Source organism: Bombus pyrosoma, linkage group LG2, assembly GCF_014825855.1.
Source record: "Bombus pyrosoma isolate SC7728 linkage group LG2, ASM1482585v1, whole genome shotgun sequence".
Classification (NCBI taxonomy): Eukaryota; Metazoa; Arthropoda; class Insecta; order Hymenoptera; family Apidae; genus Bombus; species Bombus pyrosoma.
In genome coordinates this window covers 7,291,163-7,315,843 of record NC_057771.1, presented here as the reverse complement: position 1 = coordinate 7,315,843, position 24,681 = coordinate 7,291,163, and the positions used below count along the sequence as shown (strand labels likewise).

The 24,681-nt window shown below is 39.9% G+C and overlaps 2 protein-coding genes across 11 annotated transcripts in view; one reads left to right on the top strand and one right to left on the bottom strand.

The window, feature by feature from the left end:
• The window catches only part of LOC122573301, a 90,700-nt gene that overhangs the window by 17,411 nt on the left and 48,608 nt on the right, over nucleotides 1–24,681 (bottom strand). For 3 of the 7 annotated variants that reach the window (XM_043739479.1, XM_043739451.1, XM_043739441.1), the window contains 7 exons: nucleotides 18,733–18,961; nucleotides 17,306–17,371; nucleotides 14,621–14,771; nucleotides 11,456–11,539; nucleotides 10,579–10,662; nucleotides 10,008–10,043; nucleotides 8,786–8,842 (listed from right to left, as the gene is read on the bottom strand). In XM_043739479.1, coding sequence (XP_043595414.1) covers nucleotides 8,786–8,842; nucleotides 10,008–10,043; nucleotides 10,579–10,662; nucleotides 11,456–11,539; nucleotides 14,621–14,771; nucleotides 17,306–17,371; nucleotides 18,733–18,961 — 707 coding nt within the window. Of the gene's footprint in view, nucleotides 1–8,785; nucleotides 8,843–10,007; nucleotides 10,044–10,578; nucleotides 10,663–11,455; nucleotides 11,540–14,620; nucleotides 14,772–15,217; nucleotides 15,609–17,305; nucleotides 17,372–18,732; nucleotides 18,962–24,014; nucleotides 24,148–24,681 lie in introns of those variants that run through there. The other 4 variants (XM_043739489.1, XM_043739461.1, XM_043739470.1 and 1 more) reach the window with 4 other exon arrangements.
• Nucleotides 23,958–24,681, top strand: part of LOC122573382 — a 44,968-nt gene continuing 44,244 nt past the window's right edge. For 3 of the 4 annotated variants that reach the window (XR_006318727.1, XM_043739667.1, XM_043739677.1), the window contains exon 1: nucleotides 23,964–24,052. Coding sequence is in view for 2 of the 4 variants with exons in the window: in XM_043739667.1 (XP_043595602.1) it covers nucleotides 24,004–24,052 (49 nt within the window). In the remaining 2 variants the exon portion in view is untranslated. Of the gene's footprint in view, nucleotides 24,053–24,681 lie in introns of all 4 variants that reach the window. The other variant, XR_006318732.1, reaches the window with a different exon arrangement.

Sequence of the window (24,681 nt, the reverse complement as noted above, 5' to 3'; positions counted from 1 at the left end):
TAACAAAAAGCACAGAATTATTTAAACAATCGATTATCCGTTCGATCGATTCGACGATAAATCCCATCTCGAATAAAGAAGATATAAAAAGAATGGAATGGATCTTTAAGATTATCTTTCTACTTTGTTTCCATATAAATCGGTATTTTTAAAATATACTATCACATTTTGAAAATTGTGCATTTAAAGGTAAGTTGTTGCGTAATAACCGCGTAACCCATTCGTAGGAAAGTTTGCCCACTCCATGGAATCTCTGCTATTGTAGTTTCCTATTCTTATCATCCCTGGATTATGAGCTCGATAGATCTTTCAATTAATATTATTTCGTACACATTGGTGGATAAAAGAGCCGGTAATGGATCGATCTAGTCGCGATAAGTATCTAAGCTGTTTATCACAGGGAAATGGTTTTAAACGCTACATGTATTAAGATTTATCGAACACGTTATCAATAAGATACCGGTTTATCGCGAAAAAAGCGATTGTCACGAGTGGCTGAAATTTCAAAAATCTGTATTTCGAAGCGTCGCGTGTCGTCCTTACAAATGCTTAGAGGCACTCTCGTACAAAGTCCTTCTAATCGGATAAAAGAGCTATCGGGTTATGCTGAAAGTTCGTAACGAAAATTTTAGCTCTGATACAATACGTGTTTCTCTATTATCTTTCGCCGATACACCGGCTTTAACACGTTGACTGCCAGACGAATTTTCCATGGTTTGCCCAAGGCGCCGACGCGAACTTTTCGTTATGCGATGCATATTACGTTGAAATATTATTTTCAGCAAATAAAACGAGTTATAAAATCATGCTTGAAGCATTTTTCGTGGCGAGGGCCACCGGTGACCCCCACGGCGTTGTGCACAATTATTACAATTGTCCTTTTTTCAAACAATCGTGCTATGTACTTTTAATATTTGCTGCGTCGCCGGTCACCGGTGGCCCCCACGGCGCTATAGCCAAATCGAGTGCCGGACACCGATCACCCCCATGGCAGTCAACGTGTTAAAACACTATCCTTTCTGTTGACCAATTTCGTTTTTGTAATTGTAACGTTTAATGTGCCACTTAGAACCGATACTTGTTCCAATTCGGTGTCCCGTTATCCGACAGAACTTTGTACGAAACGATCATCTATCAAACTCAAGAAATACACAAAAGAATATATCGACACAGCGAAGAGCACTGCCAACTTGTCGAACGATCCAATAAGATATTCGATTAAGGAACGTCACGATCGCTTCCACTAATCAAATGTAAGAAAATGAGAGCACGCCGTAACAATACGTCCAGTAGTTATTCGATCATCGAAGCTATTCGAGCGTCAAAAGGCCTCGTAATCGAATAAAAAAAAATCGAATAAAAGGGACGTCGCTACGATCATTCCCAGGAAGGAAAAAAGAATCCCGGAAATAAAAAGTACACCATAAAAATGTACTCGGTAGCGATGAAAGCTACTGGAATCGCCATGCGCGCGATGTCTCACCCAGAGACGGATACTTATCGCGAGAATTCCACCAACACGGATTACCGTTCTTCACCACCGAAAATGACTTGCCGATCGGGACAACGTGATTCAATCCAATGTGTGAACACCATGGAACGATCCGCACGAGTGTTTACTACGGCGAGTAACCGCGTGCAGTCCGACGGAAACGCTGCCTTCGAACTGAACCGCCTCGACCTTCGTGTCCGGCGCGATCGATCGTAAAAGTAGGCGGCGAGGAACCACCGAGCGAAGCCCTTCGCGCGAAGCCAGCAGAGAACGAAGCGGAAATATAAAACGCGTACAAAGACGACAGAGAGAGGGAAAGAGAGTAAAACACACGCGTGTCGCGCGCGGAAAACGCGTCGTCGTACTGGCCGCTCGCGGCGACTCTTCCTCTTCGGCTCGCTGACTTTCGGCGCGGGTAGAAGTGGCAATGCCGGTCGTGGAGGTAGCACAGGTGACAGGGACGTAATCGCACGGTCGAGCGCCACAACTACCATTCGAAACAATCGCAAGCGGAATCCGGGAAACCGGCAATCATTCGGGCTTCCATAATTCTGTTAAAACAGGTAAACCTGGTCGGTAACGGAGCTCGAGCCGACGACCGAATTTCAGGGATACGACGGCGTACAACAGGCTTAGGAAAAATACGCCGACGATAGCGGCGAACGAAAGTTGTCGTTATTGTTATTTAACGCAGCATCCATCGACCGCTAAGGTGTTTGCGCGTTTATCGTGGAAAATTGCGTTGTATTTATTACGAGCGATACGCGAAATAGTCTTCCACTTGCGTACGTAATTAGTAGAATTTATCGTGTTACCGCAATTCATGCAAATAGTTTCGACTTTTACGTACGTACACACACGCGTCTTAAGATCTTAATCTGGCGTAAGCACGACATTGTGACCGACTAAGCGTTCTGTTGACGATTTAGGTTAATTATCACGTTCGATGTAAGACCGGCAAAAGTACGTACATTTTCAGATTCCTTTTAAACTTTACCGATATAATCGCGTCCGATCACGGTGCCAATGACATTTCAAAATGTTCTATACAACGCCTATATGTGTATACGATTTGAAAGATTTTCGAGGAGGCCGAGCAAGATGACTCGTTCGAACGTCAAGTACATGGCAATCAAGCGTAATAGAAATTTGTATAACGTCGAAAGGACGAACGGTATGAAGCTTTTGCTAGGATAGCGTGTAACTCCTAGGCAAATCCTATTCGGATACGTCACTGAAGACTAATGACCCCCGACGAGAGAAAAAGAGGGACGATGCACGATCGAGGAGACTGATCTACGAGGAATCGGACAAGCAAGCGCGGTAACGGTGCTACCAATCTTGCTGCTTGCCAGCTGTTCGTTCGAGCACCCTGGCAGGAAAGCTCGCGTCGTGTTCCCTCCACTTCTGTCACGCGCTCTCGCCGCTGTCCTCTTACCTAGACATTCACTTCGCCCTGACAAAACGTTTCGACACCGCGAAAACGTAGCAGAATCTTCGCTGTTTTTTCGCTAAGCTAGCGTTTAGAAAGCAAACAGCGGCTCCTGTGAGCGCGTTCACGCTCGATCAGGATGTCGCCGTCACATTTTCTTTCTTCGTGTCTCGTTGCTTCCCCTTCGTCGTCACTGACCTATCGTAACCGTTCCTTTCTCGTCGCCTTGGTCCTTTCATAATCGATCGGTGAACCGTCGCGCGACGTAATACCTGGAAACCCGTGCTTCAGAGCACGTTGTACCGTTTCTTTTCTCTTTTTCCCCCCATTTTTCTAAATTCCTTTTCCGACGTTCGACAGGGAAACTCACGCGAACGAACGTACCTCGTACAGACAGAAAGAAGTTCCTTTCAGACGGAGTGCTGTTCTTCTTAGGTTTAAAATATACGAGTAGACCAGTTGCTGTTCTCTGTGATTATGCCACTTGCCGGTTAAAACCAAGTATGTTAATATCAGATGGTTGAAAAGCATACCGACGAATTCGATTATGTAAGGTGGAAGAAACGAATAACATTACTTCAATTGTTACGTTGCTGGTTTAACGGAATTCTCGTGTTAGTCCGCTAATGTCGTCCACGTTTTCTATAAATCTAAAGAGATGACGAAAAGGCTGAAATTGTTAAAAAATTTAATCTCAAGATCAAACGCGTAAGTAGATTTGACATGAACATTGACTCGACGATATATCGAATTTAAAAATAGCAAGAAAAAGACCCTGGAATTACAGAGTCAATTCTACGATCAGGAAACGCGGTGAATAATATCGCGCGACAATGAACGAAGGAAGAACTCTTTCTTCTCCCTTTGCTCGCGTACCATCTCGATTGATATTTCACCTTAGCGCGTTATAGTTACTTATAGTTTAAGGTTACGATCGTCTACGATTCCGTAATCCTGATGCGTCGGTGAAACCAGCAAGAATTTCGGAATATCCTGTCGCAATGACGGGTCGTGCGATGCCTTCGTAACGTTTCGACGATAATACAATTTTCGAGGGAAACTATCGCGGAAAGTAGAAATTCGAGGGAAGAGCAGTGGCACGTGCTTTCGACGGCGACCTCTCGTTTCGAGATCGGGGCCGGTACGCGAGCAGTCGTACCAATTTATCGAATAAACAGAGGCGGAGATTTTATTCACCGAGCTAACGGTACCGCAGTTCAACGCGAGGATTTGTAAGGATTCGCCGGCCTTGCTGGCATTCCGTGACGAAAGCAACGCAGTGCAATAAATGCCACGCAAATACCAAACTGGCTTACGAACCTTCTGCCAAGCTCACGAGCAAATGTCAAAAGCCGTGCGCTGATATGGAAAAAGAGTGTTTCATAAATCTTTCGTTTGTTATTCCGATGGACCGATCCAAAAATATTACAAATATCAGAAAGCGTTCCGGTGATCATAAGACGGAATAGGATTTCTTCGTCTAATGCTTTGTTTTCGGGAAGATGGAACTCGAAAATTTGTCAAGTATATACGAAAATGACTGATTTTCAACGAAAGACGTTATTGCATGTACGAGGAAAATGTAGGATAACATTTTTTTATACTGTTCTATTGAGAAAATTAAATTTGGAAAATACATCTCGTATCTATCTCGTCGAAGATACCGGTTTACAGATTAAATAACCGTTGTAATACATCAATCGCTGCTTTACAACTTCCTACATAAGCCATTTCGACGAAAGGCATCCAAATAAAAATGTATAGTTACGTCAACTGCACTTGTAATTGTTAGATAATTGTATTGACGCAACGTATGCGTCGATAGCAGCGAATGTCTTGACGAAATTATCCCCCAATCGGAAATTTGTACAATCGTGAAACTAAAAGATCAATGACTTTATAAAGACGAATAAATTTCAGTTATATTCGATCTTAGTCCTTGCAAATGTAAATACGCAAATTTAACAGGAAGGAACCAACATGTAAAAATATAGAGAATTTTTAAATAAGAAATTATTATGTCCCTCGCCATCTGGTAGTTAACGCATCTTCTCTGATTAAGAAAAAGACAAGAAAGTTCATCGGGGAGCGATATGACCAACGTTAGGTATATCCTTAATAGAGACAGAACATCAATGGTTGGATACTGAATTAAATCGTAATACCAACTAAATAACGCGGTCGAGTTACCCAAGTGGCAATAAAAAACTAAAACCGAGATATTTTCTAGTTTCACAAGCGTTCTCTCGTTCGATCGAAGCCAAAGTACGAGCCTTTTTACGTAACGGACAAAGAAAGTTCCACCTCACAAAGCGGTCAAACAATTTTAAGCGCTCGTTCTTTCTATCTCTCGACAAAATACGTATAGTGACTCGTTTTAAGCAATAAAACTCTATTTATAAATAAAAGAAAGTTACGATGATGGTTATGATAAATAATCGCGTGTTACAACGATACAGAATGTTACTAAATATTATCAAGCATTTCCAATGGTATCGCGCTACTACAAATACTACTTGTAAATAACTCAACAGTAAACTGTACTACCTGCTGCACGTTTGTCTTACCGACGTACAAACTTACCACTCGCTTGGTAACTAGCAACAGACAACTCTGCTTGACTGTGTATTACCGACCGTATCTACTTAGCGCCGCATCGTCCAACTAAGTAAATACAGTCCAGATGTCATTCAAACGTTATATCGAATGTAGTCATTCGACGATGAGCACCAAATTTGAATTTCAAACGCTTGAGAAGATTTACAAGCAAATGAGAAAAGCTTAATACGTCGATTTACACAATTCTTTACGAAAATAACGTAACCTGCAGGTGCGCTAAAGCCTACGACGAAAGCTATCAGAAATAATAAAGAATTCTATAACATCATCAATTCGCTAATAATTTTGAAAACTGATGCGGCTTATTATTAGACTGCAGATATTTATGCAAATTCATATTTTTATTATTTATAGTAAAAGAACTGAAGCCTGAATAAAATATCGTTTTATCTATAAAACATTGTAAAGGCTGCTATATTTAGGATATTTTATATACTTTCGCATATTATGTGGATTTTTTCACCTTCAAATTTGCCCGCAAATGCATCAAAATCTGCAGTCTAACGATCGTACAATGTTCTGAACTTGCATGCAATAACTACGACTTGTACATGACGAAGATTGAATTTGCAAGAGATTAGCACAACGAGGTCGTGCTTGGAATTTCATACGGACAACAAAATCTATTTACATGTGTGACGTGTCGCGAATAGAACTGCAAATCGGCAACGCGTTGCAACGAGTGCAGAGTTAGTCATCGCGAGAGCGGCCGAATGAAAACAACTTTGCCAGTCGCGACAGAGACGTAATACCGTTCTCTGTCGGTTTTCCCAATGAACCGAAAGAGAACTAGCTGGGGGAGACTCGAAGCATTCGACGGCTCGATCCTCGCTGTAACGAGTGTTCGGGCCAAGTAACGGTAAACGCCATATCGCGTCGCTTTTATATATTGTCCTATTCATAGTGCGCTCACTCTCGAAAGTATATATTTTTTATCTCTCTCTTTCTCTCTCTCTCTTTAAACAACTATTTGTAATTCCAAAGTACGATCTCTGATCATCGAATTAGAGAACACATGGAAGAATTTCAATCTTTTAATCACAATATCCCATATACACGCTATATTGAACAAGACGCGTATCATTTCGTTCGAGGACCTTTTTCTATTTATACTTCACTTTTACTCGAGAAACTTTTCGTTAATGAATTCCTTCGAATATCCTTGCAAGATTTTTAGAATATCAGACGTTTGGATCAAAAATAAAGGCTACGATGAATGCTAATGAGATTACGATACACGCGAGAGATAGCAAAAAGTCGGACATTACGTTTAACGTCCAGCACTCAGTTCTTCATCGATATACGGAGAAGCATCGATTTATCTTATTGAAAAATAAAGTCTTTTCGTTAACGAATCTCGATCCACATACGACCGCTTCCAATGTTTTTGAAATAATTATAAACGAAATTTGTTCATGCCTATTTCATTGGTTGGCAGAAACTGATAACAAAGAATCCTGTTCGAATTTCATCGAATCCTACACGGAATATATCGATTGACAAAACCTCTGCAAACTTTTCGAATAACACGTACGACACGTTAGTAATGAACAAATCTCGCTGCTAAAATTCGACTCTTCGTTTCACAGGATAATATGAATTGTAAAAATAAAAATTCTTCGAGTGGTCCATATTCGACGCCTACGCCTCGAGAATCTAATCACTTTCAAACGCTTCTCGGATATTCAATTTCGAATATTCACGTTCAGACAACTTTTCTTCGTCCCCTCGCTCTCTTTTTGCCTTTTCTTTTTTCACCGTGTCAGACGCAACACGTAGCGGCGCTTTAAATGGTTCGCAGATATGTAGGCTACCACTACGAGCGAGCAAATGCGCTTAAAAGTAAACGACTGAATCGGATAAAACCTAACCCACTTCTTTTAACGCGGCACACGTTCCTGGAAGCGTTTTCCGCGATGGAGGCGGTCGGGTTCGATTTATACGCGGGTACCGGGCATTGTTTTAACGGTTTGTCGTGTGTCGCGAGCCAGACAATAAGAGCAGAGATTCGCGATGGAACAGCCGGAAATAATAGCGGTATGGCACGCGGGGAAGCGGAGCAAGTCCAACGTGAGAGACGCGCGGAACAACGAGAACTCCCGTAAAAGGCACTTAAAACATTCTGTCAGCGAGCGCTCTGTGGTTTCGTTCGCAGCGACGATTTTATTTCGTTCACAGAGAGACGCGAATACCGGCGATGGGATTGAATTTGATGCAACTATTGCAGGAGATGAACGAAGCGATATGTCGCGCTTTTCTATTTTTTATAAAAAATTAATTCTTAAACGTAGTACATAGTCGATTAATCTCCAATGTTTGCAAATGAATTGATTGATTAATTGATTTGAAAACTAAATACGCGTTTTTCGATCATTCTCGCAATTTTAGAAATATCGTGTAACTTATACCTATAGCTTCTATAGGACTTTGTCGACTGTGCTTTTGAAATTTTGAACCAAACTTTTATTTTTAGCTACTTTATATTCAAATATTCCTTTGCAGTTAGAAGGTAACACGAAAATGAAAAATATCGACAAAGGTCTAATATCGTGGCCTATTCCGGCGATTTTCATACTTATACGGACCCCTTTAATAATCGAATTACCACTGACTCACTCATAGAATCTTTTTATGGCTATGTCATGTGCGCGCTGACTAATGTTAGCTAAGTGTCCACAATCTACAAAAAATATCACAGTTATGTCAAGAAGTATAACTGTTTCAAGATTTACGCGTAAGAATGGAACGCGCACGAACGTAACGAAAGTTTTCTATGACGAGTATCTTCAAATATCTTCGCGAGCTGCTGAGTTTGCAATGTTCCCGCACCTATCGCCAACGAAAACCGTACAGTCGGTTACTTTACAATTTCGTTGTTTAAAGATCTGCCTAATGGAACGCTGCCCAGTAGCACGCGAAAAATTGCTTTCGACGTTTCTCTTTCCAGCCCTCGATTCGTTTCGTCGTTCATTTGGAACGTTCCGCGCTATCGGCGAAAACGTTTTTCCAAGTCGTTGGCGCCGTAAAGATAAAAAACGCGAAGCTATGTGAAAAAAAAAACCGGCGAAAATCAACGATTCTCTATCGGTCACCATTCGCCACCTGTTGCCCGCTGAAATTCACTGCTCGATACTGATTTACGATTCGACTATTAATGGAATACTCCGTCTGCCTCTCGCAGTTGGCGCAACAAGACGAATGGCCGGACCGATCGAGATATCCCCAGAATTAAGAAGACTCACCTTCGCTTGATTTTCTTCTCCGTTCTTAGTCTGCTTCTCGAAGCCGATGAAACGATTCTGGAAATCGAGAGAATCGGAAATTAACGCCATAGCCACACCCAGGAAATATAGCGCAGAGGATCGTAGCGGATCAATTGATTACGCTAATATCAATAATAAATATCAGGACACAAGATGACAAAAGGCGCGGTATTCTACCTCTCTTTCGTGCGATCAATTTTACGATATTAAAATTATGACAGCATTTAACAGCAAGTAGCTTAAAAATATCGACAAGCTTGAAAGCTCGGAAAAGATAACGTTATGGGAAAAATCCTGTGTCTCCATGTTACTCGTTTTCAACAACTTGATCAATTTTGTCCTGACGTACAATGTAAGATAGCAATGAATTTAATATAAACGAGACACTCTATATATATGTTTTATAATGCAAAATTCTAAGAAAAAAAATTCTAGAAAAAAAGGAAAGAAAGAAAAGATTTGTCAATATTTCCCGATAAATGTGTCCTAATATTTATGACCAATAACGCAAGTATCGTCCTGACGGTGTGATCGAAAGTCGAATAAATCAACTGCGCACTCAATTACACGTGTCGTTATTTTATTTTATTTTTTTTTTTCTTTTTTTTTTTTTCTTGGCAAAATAGCGAATCGACATTTCCGTCGGTGTTATCTAAACATTCCGGTGTCGTGGTCACACATCAAAATGACGTAACGAATGAAAGTATATAATGACGAGTCTCGAATGTCACCGGTCTCGTATCTCTGAAACTCTCAGCAGAGAAAGTTCTTCACCGTGCACTTCCTCCTTACCGCTGTTATCTGTTTCCGAAAATTCGAGACGACCGTATTCAACAATCGTATTTTGTTCAGGAATTTCCTCAGCGATCTGCCACGCACGTCGGCCATGTTATATCGTCAGTTTTCCATACGCGAGTTACTTCACCGATAAACTTTCATACTTTCGACAGATCTCAAGGGACACGAATTCGATCGTTTCTTATTTGACACGGATCGCGAAATCGAGCGTTTGTTGCTCGACACAAATCGCGAAAGCGATCCGTCGAATAAATAACGACCTGCGTGAACGCTTCGCGGTACAGGAAGCTCGTTCACAAGTTGACAAGCGCACATCGCGTACGCGACTAATCACCGAACCGCTAAAGCGCTACGCGATCACACCGATACTCAGAACGAAAAGTGTTCATCGTTGCTATCTTACCTCGGCGGTTTCCTGCTGATAACGTTCACCGACAGCCTGAAACGCAAAAACCAAGTGTGACACGAGATACGACAAATGGTAAGGAACAGTACGCGCGGAATCTAATCCTTCGTTGTATCGGCGAATTCTTTCTTACAACTATCTGCCTTGCGATTGAATATCCTTTATCGCGTCACGCTATTGTTGCAAACAATTACGTATTGTTTCATCGTAGGTAGAGATCGGCGAGAGTAAAATATAATTGGAAAAGGCAGATTCACAAACGGAAAGGAAAAAGCTGCGGTGGATTTGAAAAATATATAAAATCTCGTTTGTACTCAGGGTCTTAATCAATTTTTGTTGCCCTCGTTCTCATCTTTTACCGAAACGACTTTCTTTCCGGTCTTACTTTCATATCGAGATAAAAGCTCGCGGAAAAATTGGTGTCTGTCGCGGACGAGGTCGATGAACGAGTAAAAGTTCCAACCCTTCCCTCTCCCTCTTTTTTATTATCTTCTTTGCTTTTTCTTTTATTTCGGTCTCTTTCTTTGTTCTTTTTTCTTTCCATCTAATATGACGTCTCGATACTCACGTGTATGGTGCTCGTGGTATCCGAGGAGGTCGCCGAGGCTAGCTGGTTCCGGTTCTCTATGACCGTCTTTATTTGCTCGAGCACCTGCAAAGGAACCGCATGCACACTCGGTAATTATCCACTATGCTACCCGTAATTATCGTTTCTGTAAACCCCGTGGCCTAGATTTCAACGCTGACGTCTCTATTAAAACGTTGAGAAAAAAAGGAACCTCTTTCGCGAACCGTCCATTTCCGCTTTAACTAACGCTTTTACGGAATTTTCTCTTTCTTTCGTTTCTTCTCGTCTCGTCCCGGTCTTCGTTTCAGCAACGAACATTTACTTATTTATCGACGATCAAACGTTCGGGTAAAAGATATTCCTACTTTCATCTTCCTTTCTTTCTTTCGTTCAGCTTTGTTACGTGTTTCACTGAAATTTATTTTCACGATTAAGTATTGGGATGATACTTTCTTCTTTTCACTTTCCTTTATAACTGAAAACAGCAGGGGAAGAACACGACGAGTCACATTTTTCATTTCTTTCTTTTGTTTTTTAAAGAATCAGTTTTAATATCCAGCAGAATATTGCCAATTGGTCCCGTGTTTGTCTAACTTTTGCATAATTAAAAAAAAATATTTCTTATCGTGATATTCAAATACGCACTGAGAAACATTAAAACGTTGGAGATATCAAGGCAATGTTTGATTCAACAACTAATATTCTGGGTTTCTTCCTTTTTCATATTAAAAACATCCCTTTTTATCGCGCGATCTGTATATTCTCCTTCGATCCACATTCGAATTCGTTTACCGATAGAAATTTACGCGGCGATCAATCGTACGAGAAAGAAACATTCGTGGGATTTCAACGTGTCAGAAAATGTGAGAAAAATTACCCGAAGAGATATCCTGTGCCTCTGCACGACGTGTTGATTGTACTCCTTGTGCTCGATCTCGTTGCTCTTTCTCGTTTGCCTCCGCTGTAAAGTAAAGAAAGAAATGTAACGCCACGGTCACGACACGCTGTGCTGCTTCCACGTGTCACATAGTTTTCCATGAACGCGAAAACAATATTCGTGACTTTCCTCGAGTATCAGAACGGAACGCGAGCGCGGGCGCCGCTTTTTCTCTTCGCGTGGAACACGAGTAGAAAGGATCTGTTCGATGTTTCTGTGCTTCGGTTCTGAGGAGCTTCCGAGCGCAAAACGTTCGCTCCTCGCTTTCGAACGAGATAGAAATTTTATTCGCGGCCTGTAAATTCACAGATGTACAGAGATCGTCAAAGAGCTAATTCCCAAGAAATATTTTACGGGTGGCTTCAGCACACCGAAATAATAAAAAAGATTTGTACAAACGTATGCCCTATTTTGTCTTTGTCTTCGACGAGTTACAGCGAATTTTACATAAAGACACACAGCAATAATTTGGTTTAAAGGGGAGATTCTCGTGCGACGACAATAAAAACGAGTGATTCTTATAAATTTTTGTTTAACTATCTAGCAACTATATGAGACAAGAATTTTTCGAGACGTAAATAGATAGTTTTGAGGTACAAATGTAACTTGTTTATTTCAGTTCTTCTTACTGTTTAACGATTTTTTAAACTGCAAGGTTTAACAACTTTTTAAAGAATGGGTAGGAATAACGACGAGCAATAGGTGGTATATTAATAATAAGTAATAAATGAAACTCTTTGTTTCTAAGTGATAGTCTTGTGTCAATTTTTTAAAAGTACGGACTAGAATGTAGTCTGAAGACGTATCGGTTATCGTCAGTTGCGTAATTTACAAATCGAAGGTACTAGCGTTAATGTCTCTCATACCACCTGTGCAATAAGTCATATTTATGCTTGTCAGTATACGAAGGAAAAGATAAATAAACAAAGGAAAATATAAATGAACGATGAGACTGTGCACAGAAACATTTATCTTCAAATGTAAATAAACACCGGTGACGGTGATAAACAAGCCAGGAAAATAAATAAACAACTCGTAAATGTACACAAACGGACAAAATGTTGTTTCTCTATATTCTGATCGTGCTACAGCGATCGTTTATCCAACGTCAAAATTACAGTCAAAGAGTTAATTGTACGCGTAACTGATAATTACTAATTGTACAACAGAGTCGAAGAAACTTTCACGGATATACGAGAGCGAAACACGTTTTCACTGCACATTGTGAACATATTAAGACACGGATTTTATCGCGCGAATATATTCATTTGCAACAATAAACAGGAAAAAATACGCTCGAACAGCGATTGATTGGAAACTATTCTTCGCTGTGGGCGGAAGAGCGAATCTCGTGAGTCGCGTACAAGCAAGCACGCGACGACAATTAGCAAACAAAGCACAAGTCAACGCGTTATAAATTGTCGGCCGTGGAATCTCGGTCGATCACCGGGCCGCAACGACGATAATGAATTATTTGTTCGACGAGTCGCGCGATCTAGCACGCCTACGCTCGGCGAGCGTAGCAAAGCAAGAAAAAGAATATACGTCGATGGAAAACACACACAGCCACGTCTCTGTACAGTGGCTCGTCAAAGTATGGCTCATAAGCATTTCTTCACCTCTAGAAACTTCTTACGAACATATATTAGGTTGTCCGAAAAGTGTCTTTCTTTCGCAAACAAACAGTTTTTGTTTTTTACAACAGTGAAACCAATGTTGTGTGAAATGTCGCGGTGTTTATCTCAACAGAACAAAATGGATCGTACGTAATTCGACAAAATAATATAAAACAAAGAACGTTGCGCGTCTATTATTTCCTCATAAAACGAAAGAAACTTTTCGGACAATCTAACACATTGGACACATTTATCCGTATTATGAATTTGCTATATGTATACATTTTTAGATTGCTTTCAATTTTGACAAATACAACTACGACGGTCGTATCTCGTTACAACGCCGGTCAAATTTCGAAACGTTTTATACAACGTACATAAAACATACAAGAAAGTTCTTTTATGGTAAACAGCCAAATACTTTCATGAGCCACTGTATATTCTGGACTAAGGATTTTCGCTTTTCCGTGGCACATTGCACTCGCCGTGTCACGATTCCTTCATAAATGATTCAACGCGCCGTTTTCGTATTTCGATGCTCGATTTAGACGCCGAAGTTCACGGTCGAACGCGTCGAAATCCGTGCGAGAAATCATCGAACGGCTTTGTCCTCGTTTAGCGAGCATCGAACGAAAAAGTTAATCAGCATTAAAGCGCAGGATCGCAGGAAATCGAAGCAGGTTGCTCGATGATGTGTCCCCACGGGCATAGCTAATTTTTTCTACTAATAAACAATTCTCGTTTGTAAAAAGGTTTGTTTCCCTTCGCTCCCTCTTGCTTCGCGTCTTGCTGTATCAAAAACGCACGGTATACAAATGATTTTGAAATTACAAAAGATATAATATTATTACGCAGCGGAGAAGCAATCCCGCTGAGACGAAAATAAGAAAACCGTGCATCTTTGATAGGCTAAGTTGAAAAGAATTGTACGTTAAGGGGTTAAGGATACGAAACGTTAGTCACAGCGTGAGAGCACGCGGCGAGGAAATTGGAAGACGAGTCACGAGCCGATCCTGGACATGTGTAACCGCCTTAACTCGATTCACGCGTGCCTAGAATGCCTGCCTTGGCATTATGCTCATTGGATAACGAGAATAACGCCTCCTCCGCGTCTCTGTTTATCATTCTCCGCTCTAGTCAGAGGAATTACAACAATCACCGTGAATCAAGTCCGATGCGATTGTTTTCAAACGGTGAACGTGTTACGTCTGAACGAGACTAGTACAGATTTTTTCCTCCGATATCGCCCGTTTTAAATACGATCGGCGTACTTGATTACTATCTGTACCTAGGCGGAATTTCACCGCAGGTTTTCACTAGTTTTCACTATTCGAGAAATGAAATTGAGAGTCGATCAACTTGGCTTCCAAGACGCTCGTAGCATTCGAAACGCGTGCGTTAAGCTGTTCAACGATCTTTCTTAACGTTTGCCCCTCTGATCGTCGTTCTTTTTCGAATTCAGTAGCTCGTAAATAAAGAAGGTACTAACCTCGAGGGTAGCTAGGCTGGCCAGCGACGAGAGAGGTCGAGTGTGAGGAACTTCTCCGGGGAAAACGCTGTCGTGCGAAACGGACAATTTTACGGCTCCTCCTCGCAGTTTCACAAACGAATCCTCCATGCCCGTCCTCCTGAGGAACACGCTAAAAAAACAGAGGCAAAAAGACGCCATTGAACGGAAAATGGGAAATTGGCTTGTCCGTCGTTTGGGCTAAAAGAAAAGCAGCATGGTATTTACAGATTAAGGATATTCATTTACAGGCAGCTTTTTACTCAGGAGCATAAAATAGTAAAGAAAAGAAAAAAAATCTATGTTTAGAAATAAAATAGAAATGAAATGTAACGATAACTGCATTCTAGAATGACTCTCGATCGATACAACTGGATCTTTTGAACTTTGAACTCTGACTTTCTTTCAGCTCTTCGAACTGAGAACGATGGTTCGTTCGAGACTCTCTCGCGTCCCACTCGTCCCGCATTTTTATACAGTCCGGGGCCATCAAATTAGCAAACCAAATTATTCTCAGTTAGGCAACTTATATCTAAATAAGATGATAATTTATACGTAACAATTAATTTTTAACTATACCATGGAAAGGAGCGAAATTGCGGAATTCCGCCAATCGAAGAATATCTCGATACTCTTATTACCAAGCAATTCATTTCGCATGAACGCTATTAAATATGTCTGAAGTCTGCTGAAATCACTTGTGCACTCATCCCGGAACGTCATATTACCATAATTACCGCGGAAGAAAAAAAAAAGCCGAGTACGAGGTATCATTAAGGCCAGAGGAGAAATAGAAATTATCAACGTGTACAACATCCTAATGATTAATTAATAAAACGTTAGACTTCGTTTACTCTACTGAATTTTACCAAAAGAAAAAAAAAAAAAAAAAAAGAAAAATTAAAATACGTTGGAAATCTTGGCCGGTACTAATTCGATCGCCAAGCACCGTAAATCCCGCACATTACACGTTCTTGCGTATTGCTCGTTTAATACGGAACAAAATAACGAGGACTGTACCTGATAATCAAATTATAATGATACGATAATTGAATTTTTCAATGACTCTCGCTCGACACGACTCGATTCTCTCTAACTCTGACTCTCGCTCTTAACACTTCAACGATTTGCACAAAATTCCCTCGTTTCTCGATCATACTGCGTAACAAATAATCTTACCACTTAATTGCGATCAAATTTCAATGCGCATGTTTTTAATGTAGCTCCTGTATAACCAGCGATAATCTAGCATAAATATTCGTTCGGTTCTCAATCGCGTGCTAGCGTCTTCTAGTCGCGACTCAGCTGCAGCCTAATCGGATAATCTAGCGACAAGCAGCGAATGGCAACTGCTTTCTCGCGAATCTCGCGTGTACACGCAATTATAAAACTCGAGGATCAAAAGGTCGATCATACAACAACGTGAATCGATCGAATCAATCTGACGCGAAATCGTTCGCGGATCGTTGCGATTCAGATTGAGAAGGTTATGGCATAACAGTCAGCGTGTTGGTTTAAAGTGACTTTGATCGAGTTATCCGCGGCACGGTCGCAATCGAATTACGAAAATAAAGGATAGTAGGTCAGCAAGGTATAGCGCGGCGCGTGTAAGCACGCGTATTGCGAATTAACACGCGAACCATCGCGATCTTCCGTACCGCTAAATTGTACAGAAAAGCAAAACTCGAGCACAGCTCGAACCAGGCCAAGGATATTGACTCGCGGTTAACTTTTCTTCCTGCCGGCGAATCGGTTGCGAAAGGCAAGCGCCACCAGCTCGACGAACGTCGCCGAACGAGCCATCAGTGATATTTCCCTTCTGATTCCGCTGTTCTCCTTGGGTCTATACGTATGCGTAAAATAAAGATTGAAATTGAAATAAAAATTATACTTCGGTAGGTATCGTATTTTTAAATATTCTTGTTTTTGTATTCGAGGTATTTGAAGTTTACCTTAAGTACTTCTAAACTCTTCTTTTCGTTATTTCTAGTTTAAGGTTCTACTTCATTATGTACCTTGTATTTATTTCTTAAGAACGAAGCGTTTCTAAATTTGAAAGAGAATGATCGTTTACGGTGGATCAGTGTGCACTACGATCGTTTTCAATGGAATCTATTTGACCATGCCAAGTATTTAATGTATCGTGTCATAAGTTTATTTTCAGAAAAATATGTATTTTTCAAGACTCAACATTTTCATATAACGTATTTTATATTCAATAATTATTTTATAGCTTGGAACAATTAGAGCAATATTTGCGTTTGCACATTCTTCTTCGATGGTTGTCCGAAAGTTAATTTTTATTGCAATATTCGCACGAATAACATGTCAATCTCTTAGAACTTCTTTACTTGTATTTGCTTGGTCGATGGAATTATATCGTTCATAGTAACCATTCCTTCGTCGTTTTTAGCGATCGTCCCTGAAATATCTAAATATCTGTAAATATAATATTCCCAAGTACTTTTGTCGACTGAGTTAGCATGGCTCGAAGAGATCCAAAACTCGAAGAATAAATGAAGAGAACAGCACAGGATTATACAACAAAGAAGCCAATTACGAAGGTGATAAGAGCCAGGCAAGCGGCAAAGCTGCTGAGCGACGACAAAAGAGAAGAAGCTACTAAACGAAGAGATTGAAAAGGAATTTTCTGTCGATGATATTTACTGTTTGAAGGAGCGGTGCGACTTGCAGGATGTCGTCAACCTGCACCTTCTCGATGCGGTTTGCCCGCTGAAATGGTAACAATGCGATACAACTCGATTTTCTCTATCTTCGTTCCGGCTGCCTTTAAATAAAGACAAACGACTGTAATTAATCCTTTGCGCTTAGACTGCCGACTCCAAGCTTATTCGTCGATACTCGAACACAGCTATATCTCGTATCTATGCCATTTGCAATTTGTAGAATTGCCATTCCGTGAAATATAGAGTCCATGGAAACCTGAACTATAACCCGGAAGCGAACGATCTTTTCGACACTGTTACGAATCGATCTGTAGCCATAGAACTCGTACAGTGGCTACAGAAAATTATGTCTGTATGAAAAAAAATATGTGAAACGGATTACTAAAATAATATGATACAAATGGTATGGAATAATATAAAAATAATATAAAGGTAGATTTTTCAATACAAATATTTTCATGATAATTACAAATTTATAAAGCGGCCGATCTGGTCGATTTTAATAACCTTGAGATTTAGTGCCAAGGTCTGCATTCTGAACAACTTCTCCCTATACATGTTACAATCGCTCGGTTTTACTTGCCGATATATTCGCAAAGGTTTCCGTTTCGACGACAGTATGATTTTGATGATCGAATAGTCGCTTCTTTCAATATCTTTGCTGAAGTGTCTCCAATTAAAAATTACAATGAATAGTATAAACTTTAGTATAAACTGTATCTGTCTTACTATTTAAAACCCTAACTTATTTTAGCGATAATAGCGAATAATTATCTAACTGAAACTAACCAGTCGATTGAATCTAATCCATTGATTTTTCTTTCTTATGTGAATTAAATATGATTATCGAAAGTGAGTTAGATTTGGTTATAATATAATCAAATTATACAAAAGTATGCCAGTTCTGTGCCAAAGTGAAGTGTAATCGTAACGTGAATTGAACTGAAGTTTTTTGCGAATATCTTGGAAATTAAGGCCGAGCGACGGTAACGCGTATAGGGAAAAGTTGCTCAGAATGTACACCTTGACAACATATTTCAAGGTCGTTGAAATCGGCGAGGTCGTCCGCTTCGTAAATAATTATGATTTTCACTTTTACGCGGTGAAATATTTAAGAAGTTCTGTCGATGTTCAGCAAATTTACAGCAAGCCTTTCTTACTAAGTAAATCTTTCTCAATGCTGATTTTTCAACTGGCAAACCTAACTCTCTGTAACGTTATATAAGTACCTACTTCTTCTTGCATCGTTCAAACAAAACTTCGTATTCCATTCAACTGAGCTGAAATTCCAAGCGCAAAGAATTAACAATTACCTAACGCGAAAGAACACGAACTACCAGCGTATCTGGACGATCAGAATGAGAATAAAGAACAACAAGAAATTAGGCAACAAGTGGCAAAACTCACCTGTCTCGATCGCACGAGTCCGTGAGTAACTCGCTGGCGCTCCTGCTGCGAGCCTCTTCGGGACGTCCCGCAGGATGTCTGTCGGTGATGTCTTCCCTCGGAAGTCGTACGATTTCCGCATCTCGATCAACATGGCTGGCGACTACTCGAGCATCCGCAGGTCCTCGACTTTTACGCCGAAAGATTCTCCTGAGGCCACGAAGCGGATGGAAACGGCGCTTCTTTGGCTCTGTGGAGACCAAAGGTACGTATACGGCAAATGTATTTCTTGCGACTGGGCGAAGCCATGAATTTAAAATAAAATTCATTTAAAGACGCTTCTAGATGGACGGATATTTATTAATTGTTACCTGCCGACTACAATGTGAGATTAGTTGACAGAAAAATTATATCATATGTATATTAATTGCTTAAACTTTATTTAATCTTTCCAATTGTTTTTGTAATTTACTTAATTTTAAAACGTTAAAACAGTAGGCGAGGTTTCATTTTAAACAATTTAATGATTTTAAGTGCTACGAAGGTGTATAAAAAATTAAATTGATCGAAGTATTTATTTATTTATTTTTTTTGGCTTTGTACAATAAAGTTTGAAACTTCTCGTGTCCGTGGAAACAATTGGTTTAGGAAATATTTTGACTCTAGCGTTGTAAAATTTAGCGCGTGAAAGGAAAAACGCAGAGTAATACTTCCCTACGTTTTCTTGTTATCCTACTGCTGTTTTCCTACTGCTTTGTATTGCATGGATAGAGATGATATATTGCGGTCGTAAATTAAAGCTTTAAGAAGGAACATCCATCGATGCTTACTCGCATTCAGAATCGTACACAGAAGAAGCAATTTCAATCTTCGACTACGGAAGTTATTTCGCATTAGAATCATCGGAACGTTTTGCCACAAGATTCACATATTACACGCTCAAAGTACGTACTTCCACGTTCATCGCTGATTTTATGATCGCGTTATATCGTTTTCACCTAGTACTTACGCATTACAATCTTCATGGTGGAAACATTACACGCGCGATCATCGTACAAAATCGTAAAGAACCAGCCAATTAGCCGGGCCGATCTCGCATGAACTTTCTCTTTGGCGATTGCGTAACAAGCGTCGCGTCGCGATGTTTGCGCTCAGACTCGAGCGGATTCGAGCGAACCTGTTATCAATGGGAAGTGAAAACCTGGCAGCTCGATCGAGAGAAACGAACCCCTCGTCGCGTGCAAGTTTCTCTCGATTAGAAACCACTGTTCCCGATCATTTTTCTGATTGCTTTTATTTTTTGCCCCTTTCGATGAAATTGCCTCTGGATTAGCGGATAATTCGTTCGAGCACTCGTGATGAATAGACCGCGGATGTTTCTCAAGATTCATATTTTTACGACGATTAGAATAATCGTTTAGAGATCTAGTCTCTAGTATTTATAATATCCGGACTGCGAGATATTCGCCTAGAACGATACTTTTTAGAGGTTTCGAGATCGCTGAGGACGAAAACGCGGTCGTCTTTCACGGAAATAAAGCGTAACAAATTTCGGTCAACCTGTTAATGCCTGACATCCTGGTGGAATTTGACGAAATCTTTTTTAAGATACGGCACTTTTAACACGCTATATGGTTTACTCTATACGCATTTGAATCGTGAGTGTCGGATTAGTTTTGTGGAATTTTTTATTTTCCAGAGAGCGGTGAGCGGTAAGCGGTAAAATTGGCATCTGGAGCATTGGCATTGGCTTCGCCATCGCTTGTTTTGCCGTTTACCGCTCTGTATGATCACGTCTTGTCATACGCGCGTATTTTTACAGTTATGGCCAAATGTCCATAAGCCCGAATTTCTAAAATCGTTTATTTCCGCGAGAAATAAACCTCATTTTCGGTATTGGCGACCTAAAATGTCCTCGAAGAGACACATTCGGATGAAAAGTTTTTCTGTTCGGATACTACACTTTATCTGAGATTTATTTCTCTGCTACTTTGAGATTCGTTATTCTGCTAAATTTTGTACTCTCTCTCTCTCTCTTTCTCTATATATAGTATTTTGCAGTGATTAAAACAAATTAAAAATTATCGGTACCAAGATTACAGAACAGAGTGAATGGTATAATTTTCAATTAAATTATTTGAAATATCCGAGGTTTCCGATATGTGTAACTTTTACAAGATACCATGGCAACCAGTAGGATAGACCGAGGCGAATCGGATCACAGAGCGAATCGGATCAACGACTTAAAACGATGACGATATAACAAAAATGAACTGAATTCTTGTTTTGATCCGATTCACCTCGTATCTACGTAAAGTAAAAGTTTTTATTTATAACCTGGTCGATCTCCCGTAAAGTATACAATTCTGCGTACTTCTGCGCATTTAGGTATCACATAAATACACAAATATTCGAAATCTAGTGGTGAACCGAAGAAAATCCGACAACAATCGAGTTCGACTGAAAGCAAACAGATAATCACACCGAGGCTGCGTTCCTATGTACGTACAAGAGCTTATCGATCGAAGCTTTGTGGATCGCTGTCTATCTCAGCAGATAATCCCTCTACTAAAAGCAGAACATCGGTCTTTAATGTCACCAACGGATGGATCACGTTGAAAGGGAACCGTATTTCCCCGTGTGCCCTACTTTACGTTAACCTCGCAACAATTTTCACGCTACGTGCCGGAGGCAAAGAAAATCGGATTTCCACGGAACGTTCCCCGATTCGACGTGGGTGACCCATTCCAACGCTTCTCAAACTATTTCAACGTTTATCATAGAAAAATTTTATGTGTTACGCTATACAACGATAAACTCGTCTTAAACGTTTCTAAACTGTCTCTTGAGCGTCGTCGTTCTATGTTTGATCTATGTTGATGTTCGCTTCAAGACAACACGTACAATGATCCTGTTATTCGTCCTAAAATTGTTTCTTCCTTTGGACTTGGACTAATCATATTTTGATCAGTTTAAAGACAAATGCTTACTACCTGAGAGACAGCACAGGACTTTCCATGGTTGGTTTAACTGCTTCAATCGTACATTTATTAACGTCGATAATTTTGTACAGGTTTCTTCATCTTTTTTATTCACATGCTAATTTTAGACGAAAGTTGTCTCTATTTTTAGTGTCCTTCAATGTTTCCCTTTGATTGTATTTCTTTTCTCTTTGTACTCTAAAGGGTTTTTACCCGTCTATCTTGGTAATTATTAAAAAATCATATATTGTTTGTACGTACGTGTATCTGAACCTTGCACAGCTACACAACATTGTGATAGATTAATCGTGTACTTAACAATCGAGAACTAACTATCACGTTTCATATAAGATCAGTTGATACGTGATATACATTTTTAGATTTATTTCATATTTTATCGATATAATTACGACTCTGGTGTCTCGTTACGATATCAACGATATCGGTAAAATTCAAAAATTTTTCGTATGTGTAGCACACATAACGTATTCGTAAAAGTCTTCTACAAATATTCGAATGATTTCGTGGGCTAGGTCGCTGACATACATATAAAATAGAAAAATCAAATAAAAAGTACGGTACAATAAGATATATTCGTTCTTTCGAGATGAAGGGATCGAGAATTTTCTTCTGCGACTCTGACACTTGAAGACGACGACGACGACAGGTTATCGGGTAGCGACAACGGGATGCTGGATAAGCAAATAGTACGAGTCCTTGAGAACCGTGTGGCACTCGTTAACGCACGGATGCCTTTTAATTGCGGAGTATCGGAAGAAAGGGTCGCGACAAAGAGGCGAAAGCAAGGTGAAAGGAAAAAAATATCCAGGGGACGAGGACTGCACCGGTGCAAAGCGAGACCACGTTTTGAATCGTCGAAAAGGCACGAAGAATGGGATCAGAAGTGGAGGGTGCGATTCAGAGGGTTAACCGCGACACCCTCCGTTCGTCCTCAGTCCTCCACGATTAAAAGCCACACGCAACGCACGGAAACTGCCTGACTATGTCTTTCCTCTCGAGACCCGAGTCTCACCAATGTCGTTTCGACAAAGGGTTGCTGCTTTTTTCTTCTCGACAAATCCACTCGACAACCGCACGTCCCTCTAGACACGCAATTTCCCTGCGATACGCACCCTCTAAATTCGCGATCGCGAAATCACGGCGAATTGGCACGAATGTAGGCGTTACGCGTATGCATATGTATGTACGTGAGCGTAAATTCGTCGTAGAAAGGAAGGCTGATTTAAAGATTAAGATTCCAAGGTTCGAAATAGAACGAAAATAAAAAAAGAAATGACGAACTTATTGAATTTTACAAATTTTTTTTAAGCGATAATAAGTTACAGGTTTTATAATAAACGATTAGTTTTAACATTTATTATTGCTTAACACTTATCTATTTATGTTATCTGACTTTACTCGTAGCACGAATTTAGGCCCACGAATATCTTCAATATTTTGCTGATTGCGAAGTATTTTATTGACATTTTCATAACGATATATAGGATAACACGATTAGCAAGAATAAGATAATATTGCCGGAGCATATAACTGGAACAACTTCGATAACGCTACTTATCTAAATTTCACTTTTATTGCAAAGAAATCTTAATTAGTGCGCGGTTAAATATACTCTTGATGAATGAATCAGTTATCTGAACGTGAATTCAAGTTACATGAACGGAAAGTCATATGTAGTGAATCAATGAACTTCTGTTATATGAACTTTTTGTTTTCCGACGAATTCAAGTAAATGAAGTTCTCTGTAAAGAATGATTTTAGTGAAAAATATTTGAAACGAATGTTGAATGGTTTCGTAGAGGGCATAATCCGATACGATTAATCATTTTTCTGTGGATGTATAGAAGGCACACGAAAATCAGGCTTGTTTATCTTTTGATAATATTATTTATCTTTTACAGTGTAAATCTATAGCTCGTCTATGATCTATCTAAAATGTATAAGTCTGTTTACATAAAAATATCACTAGTTTAGGATGTGACATTGCTTTAAATAAATGTTACATTGAAATTGAAATATCTTCTAAACCGATATATTAACACTTTTTCTTATGAAAATTGTCGCGTCGTTTACCACAATAAAAAACATATGATTTTTCATTGAAGAATAAATAAAACAGTGTTTGATCTTTATGTGTCATTTACGTATTGATCTTCGGAGAAAACTAATTACGTCAAGTTACGTTCCTCTATAAAACTATGCAACTTGTATTTCAAACATCTCTAACTAAAATCGTTACTTACAAAAGAATCGAAGTGGTTACAATTATGTGTTCCTGAATATAGGCAACATGCAAGTTACCAAAGAAGTCTGCGAAATCCTCGTAGAATTGCATCCAGGTAAATTTTCCACAATATGGTTTTGTAAATCGCGCATAACGGTATAAACCTTACTAACTTGACAATTCGATAACATAGAACCATCGTTAAGATAAAGTAACCATCGATAAGATACGCTTCTGCCATATGATATCCTATCTATTAGTCCTTATAAGGTAGAAGTCCACTGATAATCGCGTTTTTCCAGATTATTTATTTTTCGCTCAGCGATCTAACACGTTTCTCTCGTGTCCTTTGTTTTATCTCATAAGCCGTGACACTTAATTTTCAGAGTTGTGGGCTATGTCCGTACACGCGTATCATGAAAGTGTGGCCCATTAACTCTTCGAGTGTGTGTAGTGAATAATACGAGTAATACGTTAAATATCCGAAAAGCAATTCTGTGTTTAACGAAAAGGTATCTCGTACAGGTACACGGTCACCGCTGTATGTAACGCGATAGTACAATCGGGTTTTCTATGATAAGTATTCAAATACTTTCATGAACTACTGTATAACGACTTCATCGAACGTTATCAGCGCGTGTCGTCTCGGGATAACCGCATCTCCGCGAGAATTTCACTCGGCAATTACGCGACGCTTCGATCCCGAGCTGTCACCTTTTTTGTGCGCTTTCACGCGCGCGTGAC